The sequence below is a fragment of the Microcaecilia unicolor genome, chromosome 1 (genome assembly GCF_901765095.1).
Source record: "Microcaecilia unicolor chromosome 1, aMicUni1.1, whole genome shotgun sequence".
NCBI classification, from domain to species: Eukaryota; Metazoa; Chordata; class Amphibia; order Gymnophiona; family Siphonopidae; genus Microcaecilia; species Microcaecilia unicolor.
In genome coordinates, this window is record NC_044031.1 from 16,252,497 (window position 1) to 16,268,269 (window position 15,773).

A 15,773-nucleotide genomic window follows, 5' to 3' on the forward strand; every position below is an offset into this window, starting at 1 on the left:
ACTCAGTGGCGGACCGAGGGTGGTCTGGGCCCCCTACCGCTGCAGCCGACGCCCCTGAAGGACCCTGGTGGTCTCTGCGGGGTGGGGGAGCACGTTCTTTCCTGCCCACTGTCCTGCCGCTAGTTCCCCCCGCCTGCTGGCACCGCTGTGTTTTCAAAATGGTGGCTGACATTTCCCGCGGTAGTCTCGGCCGCCATTTTTTAAGTATAACTGTGCTGGGCAGGAGGAACAGCAGCAGCACAGTGGGCAGAAAAGAACATGTTCCTCACCCCCTACCCCCCCCCCCCCCGCAGAGGCCACTAGATCATCAGCGGCGCACCTTTAAAGGTAGGACCAGGGAGGAATGTAGTGTGTGGCGGGCATCCGGGCAGAGCCTCTGGGCCCCTAGGCAATGCCCGGTTCGCAAATGGTCAGTCCGCCCGTGTTGAGAGTCCCTACAATTGTCTGCTCCACTCCTAACCATTATCTGCTGAGTGGAGTAAAACGGGTAATTATGAATCGATTGTTTATTAAAAAATGTACCAAAGACTAGGGGACACTCCATAAAGTTACATGGTTTTAAAATAAATAGAAGATAATGTTTTACTCCACAAATACCTAAGCTCTGGAATTCTTTGCCTGAGAATGTGGTAACAGCAGTTAGCGTTTTGGGTTTAAAAAAAAGATTTGGACAAGTTCCTGGAGGAAAAGTCCATAATCTGCCATTGAGAAAGACAAGAGGAAAGTCACTGCTTATCCCGGGTATTGATAGCATGGGATCTTGCTACTCTTTGAGGATTCTGCCAAGTACTTGTGACCTGGACTGGCCACAATATGGCTGTGTTGGAAGCAGGACACGGGGCTAGGTGGACCCTTGGTCTGACCCAATATGGCTGTGCTTATGTTTTTAATATTTCCAGTCAAGACCGTTTCTTTGTAAACCTTAGATTATTTTTTATTTACAGGGCACAAAATGTACAGTACAGCTGCCTCGTACAAAATACACTGAATTTTTACAAATAACCAACCCAAAAAGGATTTGATTTTCTCCAGAACCAATATACTTATGAGAACTCAATAAGCGTGTTGAACACTACCATCAGACCGCTGGCCTCTAGGGTCATCCTCCCCATTAGTTGTCCCAAGTCGTCCAGGCAGGTGCCCTCCTACCTCCCACAATGCAACACTAGTGTGTCATCACAGGTCACTTTCCTGATTAAAATATTCTGAGTCAAGCCACACGGGCTCCCTTTCTCACTCCACGTGTGCTCTTTTTGGGAGATAAAAAGGAAGGTTAGGAGTTAAAGTCAGAGTCGACCCTACATTTCATCTGAAGTCTTGAAGAACACTGAGGAAGTGGGGGCAAGGGAAGAGCCGGTAGGAGTGCCCCTTGCGTCAATACCTTGAAAAAAATGTATCATCACGCTACGGAGACCAATTAAATTATACTGTTAAGACACGAGTGGTTATACACATATGTATACATGAGTTGCCATGAAATGACATTTCAGCAGTGCACAAAACCACCTGTGTCCCTTAGAGCTACCAAGGCCAGGAGCAGATATGGGTCATCGGCCTCATGGTGGGCTTCACTTGGAAAGTCTTTTCAATCGAGCTGGCGACACCCAAAATAAATGGGACTATTTCTGGTATCTTTCTGCTACATTTTCTTGGTTGCCGACTGCGCCTCTTTCTACTTAAGGATCTTCCGTCTCTCCCTACCCGATGTTGACACAGCTATCATCAATATCACTCTTGTGGGTTTCTCGTTCTTCGCTATATCTGGTTTTCTGGCATCTAACCTTTTATTGGTCAGAATAAGAAAGAACCCAGGTGATCACAACTTCTTCATTCTCCACAATTCTGTCAGGGTCACGATCCCCCAGTTTTCTGTCACACAACAACGTTAAAGTTGCTCAAACAGCTTCCAGTAGATAAGACGTGTTGTTATTGTTTTTTTTTTAAAATTATACAGGTCCTCTGACATCAGCACATCAGTGGCGTAGCCACAGGTGGGCCTGGGTGGGCCAGGGCCCACCCACTTAGGGCTCAGGCCCACCCAACAGTAGCACACGTTTAGTGGTAGCTGTGGGATCCCAAGTTCGGCCAGGTGAAGACTTCCTCCAGATGGTAACGAAAACGCTGCTCTCCATGATACTGGCACCTGTGTATGTTCAGTTTTCAGCACATGTCTGCTGCAAACTGCCGAGGTGGAAAGAAGCGTTTTCCCATCAGCTGAGATATTTTTTGGGTGGTGGTTGGGGGGGGGGGGGGGGGGGAGGGAGAAAAATTGGTGCCCACCTACTTCTTCCCTAGGCCCACCCAAAATCTGTTGTCTGGCTACGCCCCTGCAGCACATCACACCCAGCAAGATAATGTGTGACTCCAGTTCTCTTTTACAAATCTGCACTTGTCTTGAACTAGTTTCTTCTGTGCTTGGGGTCAGCCATCTCGCTCCTAGCCCTATCCTGTGCTGCAATTATCATCACTCTCTTATCTTTACTTTTAAGTTCTCCTCTTAAGCATTCACGTGTCAGGTTTTCATTCATTCATTCCACACTCATTCATTCATTCCACACTCGTCCTTCCCTACACCCCTTCCCGTGCACTCCGCTCCATGGATAAATCCTTCTTATCTGTTCCCTTCTCCACTACTGCCAACTCCAGACTTCGCGCCTTCTGTCTCGCTGCACCCTACGCCTGGAATAAACTTCCTGAGCCCCTACATCTTGCCCCTTCCTTGGCCACCTTTAAATCTAGACTGAAAGCCCACCTCTTTAACATTGCTTTTGACTCGTAACCACTTGTAACCACTCGCCTCCACCTACCCTCCTCTCTTCCTTCCCCTTCACATTAATTGATTTGATTTGCTTACTTTATTTATTTTTTTTGTCTATTAGATTGTAAGCTCTTTGAGCAGGGACTGTCTTTCTTCTATGTTTGTGCAGCGCTGCGTATGCCTTGTAGCGCTATAGAAATGCTAAGTAGTAGTAGTAGTAGTAAGATAATTTATGTATTTATCACTGTACTTCTGCAATCGCTATTTGTTTTCCAAAGTCTGTTGCTTCTTTCCCTTACTCTTTGACATGCTTACCCAAGTTTATGGACTGAGAGGGTTTGTGGCGTTTTACTTCCATACATCATCACTCTTTGTTATTTGGGTCGATTGATGCTGTTAAGTAGGCTTGGAGGCCTATGACATTTATTCTGTATGAATAATATATTTTTAGAAGACCCCTACTGCCTTTACTCTTGGGATATATATTCTCAGCCTACACTGACTCTTACAGATTAGCTGGTGGGCATGGAGGAGTTTTCTAGCTATTTCTGGTGTCAGTCTAGAGCTGCAGGAGATCATTGAACCATTGTATATTGTCCTGTGCTTTTGAAAAAAAACACACTTGCACCACTAGTCTGAGTCTGTCCTCTCTCAGTATCTTGAAACGTCTTTTCCTTGTGCATAATGATCCCTATTCTCTAAACCTCTCAGCTCTCTTCTGTATGGACAGTCTGGTGCCTCATTAGACTGGACTTGCGGCTAAAGCTTTTCTGGCACTCATTGCATGTGAAGGGCTTTTCCCCAGAGTGGGTGCTCTGATGCACTTTTAGACTCGATTTCCGGCTGAAGTTTTTCCCGCACTCAGTGCAGATGAATTTGTGCTCCCCCGTGTGAATCCGCTGGTGTACCCTCAAATTGGACGTCCTGCTGAAGCTCTTCCCACACTCCGTGCAGATGAAGATGTTCTCTCCCGTATGAATCCTCTGATGCTCCCTGAGGTTGGATTTCCGGCTGAAGCTTTTGTCACACACCGTGCAGGTCAGCGTGATTTCTCCCTTGTGGCTCCTCTCATGCACGCGGAGGTTGGATTTCTGACCAAAACATTTACCGCATTCGGGACATTTGAAGGGTTTCGGCTCCATGTTGACCGTTTGGTGTACTACCAGATGTAATTCATGATGGACGCTTCCATTAGTCTCTGTGTAGGTGAAGTATCCTTCTCCTGTGTGAGTTGTTTCATGGGATAGTAAGTTTTCATTCTCTATGAGAACCTCTGCTTTTTTGCTGGACCCTTCTCCACCTTCAGTGTAGTGGCTGGTCTGTGGTACAGAGGACTCTGTCCAGTCTGGGGTCCGATGGTGCTGTATCGGGCTCTTCCTTTCTTGATTTGATCGAGACTCGTTCTCAACTATTGGCGCATGGGCAAACATTTTTTTGTCTTCATCTGGAAACATGTCATGAAGTTCCTTCATTCTAGAAAGTTCTTTAGAGCAGATCTTGTTTTCATTCTTGATTATTCCATGACCTGCTGGATAAAAGGCAAAGTTCAGAAATTAGTTTGTAAGCTTATGAGAGGCCAAGCCCAACATTTAACAGATCATCACTTAAAATGTAGTGACAGCCCCTAGACTACCCATGGATACCCTCGTTCGATGTTGAAGGATACCCCCTATGTTCTCTGGAGACCTTCGTGAAGGGGCCAATGCAGAAAGCTACTGTGAGCCTAACCACACAGTTACTGCAGGATGTTATTGGTCGAGAAATCAAGAGAAGGGTTGAGGATGGGTTTTAGCTTGCATGGAAGACATGGACGCATAGTGCATTCAAATGAGTGCTAATTAAGTATTCCTCCGCAATGTACAACCCCCCCCCCCCCCCCACGGGATTCTGACACGTGTACAATGCAAGAAAATTTTCACCAGGTCCAGGACAGCATAGTCTGACCCGACCCCCCCCCCCCCCCCCCCCCCCCATCCTGGTAGCTTTCTGCACCTGGCACACCCCCTCCAGTCCAACCCAGCCCCCTCCCTCCCAGTATTTAAAAAAAAACATTCCCTGGTGTCTAATGCAGAGGGGTACCCTAGAAAGAGTGAAGTGAATAAATAATAACAAAAATAAAATCTATATTAAATTGAAATTGTGGAAATTCATCAGTCAGGGCATGCCACCTTGAACTGTTCTGCAGAAGAGGCCATGGCTGTTGAACGGAAGATGCCGTAGTCTGTTCGAGGGAAGGCCCCGCTCCTGATGAAGACACCGAAACGGAGGCTCTGTTGAGCAGTCTCCTTGTTTTATTTTTCCGATGCTTTCCTTTATGCCTGATATACAGTGTGCGTCTACTTCATGAACTTTTACATTTACTAACGTGATGGTTCTCGTCTGGCCATGATACTGCTCATTTGAATATTTCATTGTGGACCGTTTCTGAGTTTTGAAAAGTTACACCGACACCTCATGCATGTCAGAGAAAGTGAATGAAATCTCTGTAAACCTGGAGGATGTAATGGGGCAATTTGACAAATTGAAGAGTAGCAAATCTCCGGATGATATTCATCCCAGAGTATTGATACAATTGAAAAATGAACTTGCAGAACTTTAGAAATATGTATTTTATCCTTAAAATCGAGTGTGGTACCGGAAGATTGGAGGGTGGCCAATGTAACGCCGATTTTTTAAAAAGGCTCCAGAGGAGATCCAGGAAATTATAGACCGGTGAGTCTGACATCGGTGCCGGACAAAATAGTAGAGATTATTATTAAGAACAAAATTACAGAGCATATTCAAAAGCATGGATTAATGAGACAAAGTCAACATGGATTTAGTGAAGGGAAATCTTGCCTCACCAATCTACTACATTTCTTTGAAGGGGTGAACAAACATGTGGATAAAGGGGAGCCGGTTGATATTGTGTATCTGGATTTTCAAAAGGTGTTTGACAAAGTACCTCATGAAAGACTCCAGAGGAAATTGGAGAGTCATGGGATAGGAGGTAGTGTTTTATTGTGGATTAAAAACTGGTTAAAAGATAGAAAACAGAGAGTAAGGTTAAATGGTCAGTATTCTCAATGGAGAAGGGTAGTTAGTGGGGTTCCCCAGGGGTCTGTGCTGGGACTGCTGCTTTTAAATATATTTATAAATGATCTAGAGATGGGAGTAACTAGTGAGGTAATTAAATTTGCTGATGACACAAAGTTATTCAAAGTCGTTAAATCACGGGAGGATTGTGAAAAATTACAAGCGGACCTTACGAAACTGGGAGACTGGGTGTCTAAATGGCAGATGTTTAATGTGGGCAAGTGCAAAGTGATGCATGTGGGAAAGAGGAACCTGAATTATAGCTAAGTCATGCAAGGTTCCACGTTAGGAGTCACTGACCAAGAAAGGGATCTAGGCGTCATCATTGATGATATGTTGAAACCTTCTGCTCAGTGTGCTGCTGCGGCTAAGAAAGCAAATAGAATGTTAGGAATTATTAGGAAAGGAATGGAAAACAAAAATGAGGATGTTATACTGCCTTTGTATCGCTCCATGGTGCGACCGCACCTCAAATATTGTGTTCAATTCTGGTCGCCGCATCTCAAAAAAGACATAGTGGAATTAGAAAAGGTGCAGAGAAGGGCGACGAAAATGATAAAAGGGATGGGACGACTTCCCTATGAGGAAAGGCTAAAGCGGCTAGGGCTCTTCAGCTTGGAGAAAAGGCGGCTGAGGGGAAATATGATACAGGTCTATAAAATAATGAGTTGAGTGGAATGGGTAGATGTGAAATTCAGAATTATCGCCCGGCTCACGTGTCAGCTGGGTGGTAGTGTCAATTTGGTGCATGCTGCACGCATGTAAGCCCTTATGCAGCTTACTAAAAGGACCCCTTTTAACAGGCAGTGGAAGGCCTATTTTTTTTTTTTGGTCACTGTTGGGGTTGGGATCTCCCAGGGGTTGATAGTTGACTGGTCTGGGGCATTGGCCTAGCCACGAGGGGCCTGGGGCCCACTCGCTCTGGGTTCCGGCCTTCCCAAACTGCAGTTCCCTGAATGGCTGGGGAGATGCCCAAGCCCTGCCAACTGAAGAGCTCCACTGCCCGAGCAATTCGGCGGCGTGCTTTCCAGCCATCAATGCCGACAGTCCTCAAGCATGCTCAATTCGCACGTATGAACTGAGTATGTGTGAGGAGAACTGGTATCGGCACACCGCCGACTCCTTCGCACTGGGGGAGGTTCGGGTCACAGAGCTCTTGCTTCAAGAGATGCCCAAGCTGAGAGACCAGAGAGAAATGCTCCCTCTCCCCTTGGTCTGGGGAACCGATGGATTATAGTATTTTATCTCTCGTTCTCTATCCTCCTTATTTTCAAAGGAGAAGGGCGCTCGTCTCCTAAAGGCGGCCAAATCGGCATAATCGAAAGCAGATTTTGGCCGCCCTCAACTGCAGTCCGTCGAAGGAGCGACGAAAGATTAAGGGGGCTGTCAGAGGCGTAGCGAAGGCGGGATGGGGGCGCCCTCGGTCAATAATGGAAAAAAGAAGGGCGGCCCTGATGAGCATTTGGCCAACTTTACTTGGTCCATTTATTTTCAGGACCAAGCCTCAAAAAGGTGCCCAAACTGACCACATGACCACCAGAGGGAATCGGGGATGACCTCCCCTTACTCCCCCAGTGGTCACCAACTCCCTCCCACCCTAAAAAATAAAATTAAAAACATTTTTTTCCAGCCTCTATGCCAGCCTCAAATGTCATACCCAGCTCCATCACAGCAGTCTGCAGGTCCCTGGAGCAGTTTTTAGTGGGTGCAGTGCACTTCATACAGGCGGACCCAGGCCCATCCCCCCCTACCTGTTACACTTGTGGTGGTAAATGTGAGCCCTCCAAAACCCACCCGAAATCCACTATACCCACATGTAGGTGCCCTCCTTCACCCATAAGGGCTATGGTAGTGGTGTACAGTTGTGGGGAGTGGGTTTTGGGGGGGATTTGGGGGGCTCAGCACACAAGGAAAGGAAGCTATGTACCTGGGAGCAATTAATGAAGTCCACTGCAGTGCCCCCTAGGGTGCCCGGTTGGTGTCCTGGCATGTGAGGGGGACCAGTGCACTACAAATGCTGGCTCCTCCCACGACCAAATGGCTTGGATTTGACCGGTTTTGAGATGGCCGGCCTCGGTTTCCATTATCGGCGAAAACCGAGGCCAGCCATCTCTAAGTCCGGCGATCTCAACATTTAGGTCGACCATCTCTAAGGTTGACCTAAATGTTGAGATTTGGCCGGCCCCGACCGTATTATCGAAACGAAAGATGGACGGCCATCTTGTTCGAGAATGCGGTTGGCTCCGCCCCTTCCCGGGGCCAGCCCCGGCGATGGGCGCCCCCGTTCGATTATGCCCCTCTATGCGAGCGTTGTTTTGTCTAATTTATGGAGTTCTTTTTCTAAACACTGCTGCACTACAGCAAGCTTCAAACACTCTAACCGGAACCGAAGGAATGGGTAGACACAGATGAGAAACGTCGAGAATTAATTTATCGTGGATCAAAACACCACCTCAATGAAAGCAGCCGACGTGGCTTTACTGGTGTAGGGTTAGGTGAGAGAACACACCCAGGTAGACCGTGTCTTCTTCTGTCGGGCAACATTACGGACTGACGAGGATAACGGGCATTGGTGTTAAACAAAAAAAAGCACAGTCACTCACGTTTACTTGCGCATTTTAGGCTCCTTGTTCAATCGTTAATTCTGTCAAGACTCGATAACGAAGAGTAAAAACAAATAGGAGGAAATATTTTTTCACTCAACAGATCAGTTAGCTCTGGAACTCGTTACTGGAGGATGTAGTTTGGACAAGCTCCTGGAGGAAAAGTCCATAATCTGCTATTGAGACATAGTAACATAGTAGATGACGGCAGAAAAAGACCTGCACGGTCCATCCAGTCTGCCCAACAAGATAACTCATATGTGCTACTTTTGGTGTATACCATACTTTGATTTGTACCTGTCCTCTTCAGGGCACAGACCGTATAAGTCTGCCCAGCACTATCCCCATGGGGAAGCCGCTGTTTGCTCTGGGATTGGTAGCGTGGAATGTTGCAATTATTTGGTATTCTGGAATCTTGCTACTCTTAGGGGTTCTGGAACTATTTGAGATTCTATATGGAGTGTTGCAATTATTTGGGATTCCGGAATCTTGCTACTCTTAGGGGTTCTGGAACTATTTGAGATTCTATATGGAGTGTTGCTATTATTTGGGATTCCGGAATCTTGCTACTCTTAGGGGTTCTGGAACTATTTGAGATTCTATATGGAGTGTTGCAATTATTTGGGATTCTGGAATCTTGCTACTCTTAGGGGTTCTGGAACTATTTGAGATTCTATATGGAATGTTGCTGAATTAAGCTGACAGGGGGCCAGAATCTGTTCTCAAAACAGATTCCGGCCCCCTGTCAGCTTAATTCATGTCAGATAGGTTTCTGATTTTTAGAGGCCTAGCTCTTAGCTGTAAGCCTAGCTCTTAGCTGTAAGCCTGAGCCCTTGGCCTGTACTTCACTGAAAGCAAGTGACAGCATATTTCTACAGATTCTATATGGAATGTTACTATTATTTGGGATTCTGGAATCTTCCTACTCTTGGGGGTTCTGGAACTATTTCAGATTCTATATGGAATGCTGCTATTATTTGAGATTCTGGAATCTTCCTACGCTTAGGTGTTCTGGAACTATTTGAGATTCTATATGGAATGTTGCTATTATTTGGGATTCCGGAATCTTCCTACTCTTAGAGGTTCTGGAATGTTGCTACTAATTGGGTTTCTGCCAGGTACCTGTGACCTGGATTGGCCACCGTTAGAAGCAGGATACGGGGCTAGATGGACTATTGATCTGACCCAGTATGGCTACTCTTATGTTCTTATGGACTATTGTAACTCCCAGATGTAATGATCTGGTATCTTGGCTCTGTGATCCGCCTCAAACTGTTTACGTGTTGGCGGGATATACGTTTTACTTGTAATGTAATAAGATTATTTTCTCCTTTTATGAAGGAGAGAAGCCGACAGCGATACAGGCAGACTCGACCGGTTAACAAGGATCTTGCCGAGTGTTCTGTTTCCAGCACACAGATTCCATCTGGTCTGCACCGGGGTGAAAAGCTGTTCAGAGCTGTGCGTGGGTGGAAAACACACTGTCTGGGAATGCGTTTCCATGATTATGCACAATATGTCATTCGTATGGTAATTTATGCGCTGTGCTTCTTACAAGAAAGAATTAACACTTGAGATCAGAAGGAAGCTGTGTGACTGCCTCCTGGAAGTGCAGATGAAAACCGGGGATCCCTCGGGCAGGGGCTGTAGCATTGTACCAGACGAGTTTTACAGCCCTTATCCAGGGCCAGATTCTGGGATTCTCCGTTTCCTCGGTCTATCCGCTTTCATCCTTCTAGGCGGCTTTACGTCCGGGGGGGCTTATCAGTCTTTCTGGGGCTGTGATCACAGCCAAATAAATTGCACGACCCTCCCTCACAGAGGTGCAGAATAATGATGCATCTATGGACAGCCCACCCAGGCCGTGATCCCCAAAGCAGGTGGCCGGCCCAGTTTAGGAAGCCCTCCTCTAAAACTTCCTGTACATTCTGTACCAGTGTGCCCCTCCGTCAGGGCTGCCGGCTAAGGTCCCTGGGATCAGGAGTCATAATCAAGCAAGCTGGGAGCAGGCCGGGGCTGGGCTAAATCCTGGCAGGCCAAAGGGTAATCCCTCTCTGGGTACGCTTAAGTCTACTCTCATGCAAAAAATAACCAGCGGTCGTTGCATTAAATTTCAACTGGAAACCAGTTGAAAACCACAAATTGATACGTACAGTCAAGGTCAGCTCCAGTCACTGAACATCCCAGCTCAGGATTTCCCTCCGAATACCCACTGAATGACCCGCCAGGCTTCCTCACTCCCACTTCTCCTACTCGGGGTATCTTTTCTCCTGGGCACTCCTCATTCCCAACAAGGGAACATCCCCCGCAGGAACCCTCGTCCACTGGATATTACTGAAGTCCTCCCTCTCGCATCCATGACTTCCCCCTCAGTGTTTGGGTCTCGGCGGGGGTGGGCAACCAAAGACCACGCTCTCCTCACCACCATTCCTTTTATCAACCCCTGGCCCTGACTCCGTCCTCTCCCATATCCACCCTCCAGGCTGACAATCCAAGTCCTTCTTGAATTAGTGACCTCTCTGAAAATCCTCCCTCCCACTGCCCTAGAACAGAGGCATTTTTCGGGGGGGGGGGGGGGGGTTCATACTCGGGTTTCTCAACCCTCTGAATGCACATTATATCTCATGCATATTCATTGTGGATATCTTGAAAACCAGCCTGGCTTGGGGTTCCCTGAGGACCTTCTTGAAACCTTTGAGATCATCTCTATCATAACCTCGCCCCCTCCCCATTCCCTCCTGCACTGCTGCTACTCTCTCTCCATCCATGTAGAGATACGGCTTCCAGAACCGAACGTAGTACTCTAGGTGAAATTGTACCATCGAGCAGAACAGGGGCATTTATCACCTGCTTTTTCTTTATAGCTCATGCCTCCATAGAACCCAAAATCCGACTGGTTTTGGCCAATCCAGGTCACAAATACCTGGCAAGATCCCCAAAAAGTACACAACATTCTATATTGCTTATCCCAGAAATAGCAGCGGATTTTCCCCAAGTCAATTTAATTAATAGTCTATGGACTTTTCCTTTAGGAAGCCATCCTGACCTTTTTTTTCAAACCCCGCTAAGCTAACCACCTTTACCACATTCTCTGGCAATGAATTCCAGAGTTTAATTACACGTTGAGTGAAGAAAAATTGTTTACGATTCGTATTAAATTTACTGCTTTGTACCTTCATCGCATAGTATAATTGACCTGGATTGGCCACTGTTGGAAACAGGATGCTGGGCTTGATGGACCTTTGGTCTGTCCCAGTATGGCAATACGTATATACTTATGTACTTTACCGAGTGAAAATTTACTTCAGGATTCAGCAACCTGCAGCACCTCCCTTACATGGCAGCCTGAGCCCTACTGTAGTAACATAGTAGATGACGGCAGAAAAAGACCTGCACGGTCCATCCAGTCTGCCCAACAAGACAAACTCATATGTGTATACCTTACCTTCATTTGTACCCGCCTTATTCAGGACACAGACCGTACAAGTCTGCCCAGCAGTACCTCCCAACCACCAGTCCCGCCTCCCATCACTGGCTCTGGACAGACCGTATAAGTCTGCCCTCCCCTATCCTAGCCTCCCAACCACCAACCCCTCTTCCCCCCACCTGCTCCGCCACCCAATTTCAGCTAAGCTTCTGAGGATCCATTCCTTCTGCACAGGATTCCTTTATGTTTATCCCACGCATGTTTGAATTCCGTTACCGTTTTCATCTCCACCACCTCCCGCGGGAGGGCATTCCAAGCGTTCACCACCCTCTCTGTGAAGAAATACTTCCTGACATCTTTCCTGAGGCTGCCCCCCTTCAACCTCATTTCATGTCCTCTCGTTCTACCGCCTTCCCATCTCCGGAAAAGATTTGTTTGCAGATTAATACCTTTCAAATATTTGAACATCTGTATCATATCACCCCTGTTCCTCCTTTCCTCCAGGGTGCTCACCTCTGTTACTTGTAAATGAAGCTCACGGCATCAGAACCCAAGAGGCTGGTCCCAAGGAGCAGGAGGACACTGCTAGGTCCAACCCGCTCTCCCCAAACAAATCCCCATTCCTGTGATATAAGTACATAAAGTACATAAGTATTGCCATACTGGGACAGACCAAAGGTCCATCAAGCCCAGCATCCTGTTAACAACAGTGGCCAATCCAGGTCACAAATACCTGGCAAGATCCCCAAAATGTACAAAAACATTTTATACGGCTTATCCCAGAAATAGTTGGATTTTCCCCAAGTCCATTTAATAATGGTCTATGGACTTTTGCTTTAGGAAGCTGTGTAGACCTTTTTTAAACCCCACTAAGCTAACCGCCTTTACCATATTCTCTGGAAACAAGAATCGCATTCCTAGAATATCCACAAATATCGGTGGGAGTGGGAGAAAAACCTAGTCCTTCCTCTGCTACCCATCATCCACTTCCCTCCTCTCTCTGTCCTCCCTTTTTCTTCCCTCTCTTCTGCTTCTTACAGTTATCCCACCTACCCCCGTCTCCCTCTTTCAGGCTTTCTGAAGCTCCGCTTCAAATAATTTTAACTCTGTGGGTGCTGGGGCTATGCAGGATGTGGGTCAGTTATCAGAGAGGAGGGGGCAATGAGACTGTGCTGATGGATTAACCCTGTGAGTGCTGAGATTGTGCAGGATGATGGCCAGTGATGGGAAGGAGGGGACAGGGCAAGCTTTTCTAGGAAAAGTGACAGCCAAGAAATTATGGAAGGGCCTTTTGGGACAAACGAAAGAGCCAGCACACTTGTACAATTGATCGCTGTAACAGACAGAGCACAGAACACAACTAGTGTTAAAATAAATAATGTTTCACACAGGAATAACAAGGTGCCATTCACACAGCATGAGGGAGCACTGGTATCACTTGCCATGCCATTCCCAATGAGCCAATGCAAAGGACACCAATCTGGACCATCTGGATCAAGGGTTTCCTAACAACATATCAAGTAAAATCAAACTCAAACATATCATCACTGTAGAAAGCAGACTGCGGAGTACCACAAGGGTCACCGCTATCCCCGATCCTCTTCAACCTAATGATGACCCCACTAGCCAAGTCCTCAGCCAACCAAGGCCTTAATCCTTTCATCTATGCAGACGATGTCACAATATTCATTCCTTACAAAACTAAACTGACAGAAATCACCAACGAAATCAAGATCAGCTTGAACATCGTGGACTCTTGGGCAAATGCATTTCAACTAAAACTAAACAAAGAAAAAACACACTGTCTCATCCTCTCATCCCTACACAGCACGGATAACCCCACAATTATCAACACCCCAGATTACACCCTCCCTATCTCAGACAGCCTGAAAATCCTCGGTGTTACAATGGACCGTAACCTTACACTTGAGAGCCAAGTTAACTCTATAATCAAGAAAATGTTCCACTCAATGTGGAAACTCAAACGCGTGAAACAATTCTTCCCGAGGGGAACATTTCGCAACCTGATACAATCAATGGTACTAAGCCACGCTGACTACTGCAATGGAATTTATGCGGGATGCAAAGAACAAACGTTTAAGAAACTTCAGCCCGCTCAAAACACGGCAGCTAGGCTTATGTTCGGAAAAACGTGATTTGAAAGCGCAAAACCCCTCAGCGAAAAACTACACTGGCTCCCAATCAAAGAACGCATTGCTTTCAAAATCTGGTTCACAAAATTATCTACGGTGAAGCTCCAGGATACATGAAAGTCTTGATCGACCTACTAACTAGAAACACATCCGAATCAACACGAACGTACCTAAATCTGCACTACCCAAGCTGCAAAGGACTCAAAAACAAATCAACTTACGCGTCTAGTTTGTCTTACATCAGCACACAACTATGGAACGCATTACCAAAAGCCTTGAAAACTACGAACGACCACCTAAACTTCCGGAAAACACTAAAAACTATTTAAAAAGGCATACCCTGCCGATCCAACATAAATGCCTGATCTTTGCAACACAACAAAACTAAAGAATGTAATGGACATAACACAACTCTTCCATTGTACGATTGCTTAGTGTGGCTGGGCCACATGAACTTTATCTTACCACAATATCACTTTGTATTTGTTCACACCGGAGTCTGCGAACGCCTCTCCGGTATTATGTAAGCCACATTGAGCCTACAAATAGGTGGGAAATTGTGGGATACAAATGTAACAAATAGAGCAGCCCTGGAGGGAAGGAAATGAGAGGAATGTAAGAGAAAGCACATTTCCACAGAAAATGGCAATTCGTGTCACGCCACAGACAAGCCACAGGTAGTAAAGGGAGAGCTCTGGCAGTGTGTCGTTCCCCCCCCCCCCCCCCCTGTCTACGTGGAAATGGGAAATCAGTGTCACACAAGAGATAGGCTGCAGAGAGAGAAAGGGGCCGTGTCATTGTGCGTCTTAGTGTTTATGTGGAAATGGGAAACCAGTGTCACGTAGGAGACGGGAGCGAGAGGGGCTGTGTCTTCGAGTGTCTCTGGGATCTGTGTGGAAATAGAAAACAGTGTCACGCATGAGATAGGCCACAGGGAACAAGAGGGGTTGTGTTGTGCGTCTCTGGGGTCTATTGGGAAACCAGTGTCAGTCAGGAAACAGGCTTCAGGAAGTGAGAGGGTCCGTGTCATCGTGTGGATCTGGGGCAGGGCTGGTGTTGGACATTCAGGGGCCCAAAAGGTATTTCAGCCTATGCCTCCTTCAGCCCGAGGCATGTATAGGGCCGCAGGGCAGTTGCCCTGTTTGCCACCCCTAACGCCAGCCCCGCTCTGGGGTATATGTAGAACTGGGAAAGCAGTGTCACGCAGGAGACAGTCCGCAGGGAACGAGAGGGGCCATGTCAGTGTGGAAATGGAAAACCTATATCACACAGGAGGATGGATACGTCAGCCCAGAGTCTCAGATCTGGGGAAAATTCTCTTCGCCTCCAGAGTTTATCCTGTCACAGTCGTAAGGATGCGAAACACTGTCTCGCTCACACCTTCAGACCTTAGAGGTAAGGGACTAGGACACATCCTACCCAGCGACGTCGGGGTCTCATAATTCTCCTTCATCGTCTCTCTGTAGAGATCCTTCTTCCACTCTTCCGTATCCTCCCACTCCACCTGACGGAAGTACACCGCGATTTCCTCGAAAGCTATCGGCGCCTGCAACACAAACCGGCAGCAGGTCAGTGCCCAGGGCTACGAGCTTCAAAGAGGGGCTATAAGATAAATACACTGCACACCTGTGGGGAGCAGTGAACCACATCCTGCACAATCCCAGCACTCACAGGGTTAATCCATCAACACAGCCTGGCTGCCCCGTCCCTCCCCAGTGAACACTGACCCACATCCTGCATAGCCCCAGCACCCACAT

The 15,773-nt window shown here is 47.0% G+C and overlaps 1 protein-coding gene across 1 annotated transcript in view; it reads right to left on the bottom strand.

Moving 5' to 3' along the window:
- Positions 1–2,932: 2,932 nt before the first annotated feature.
- LOC115463214 (zinc finger protein 585A-like) overlaps positions 2,933–15,773 on the bottom strand; it is a 72,292-nt gene continuing 59,451 nt past the window's right edge. Inside the window, exon 6 of the mRNA XM_030193528.1 lies at positions 2,933–3,892. Within this exon, the coding sequence (XP_030049388.1) occupies positions 3,466–3,892 (427 nt within the window). The 3' untranslated portion in view covers positions 2,933–3,465. The remainder of the gene's footprint in view (positions 3,893–15,773) is intronic.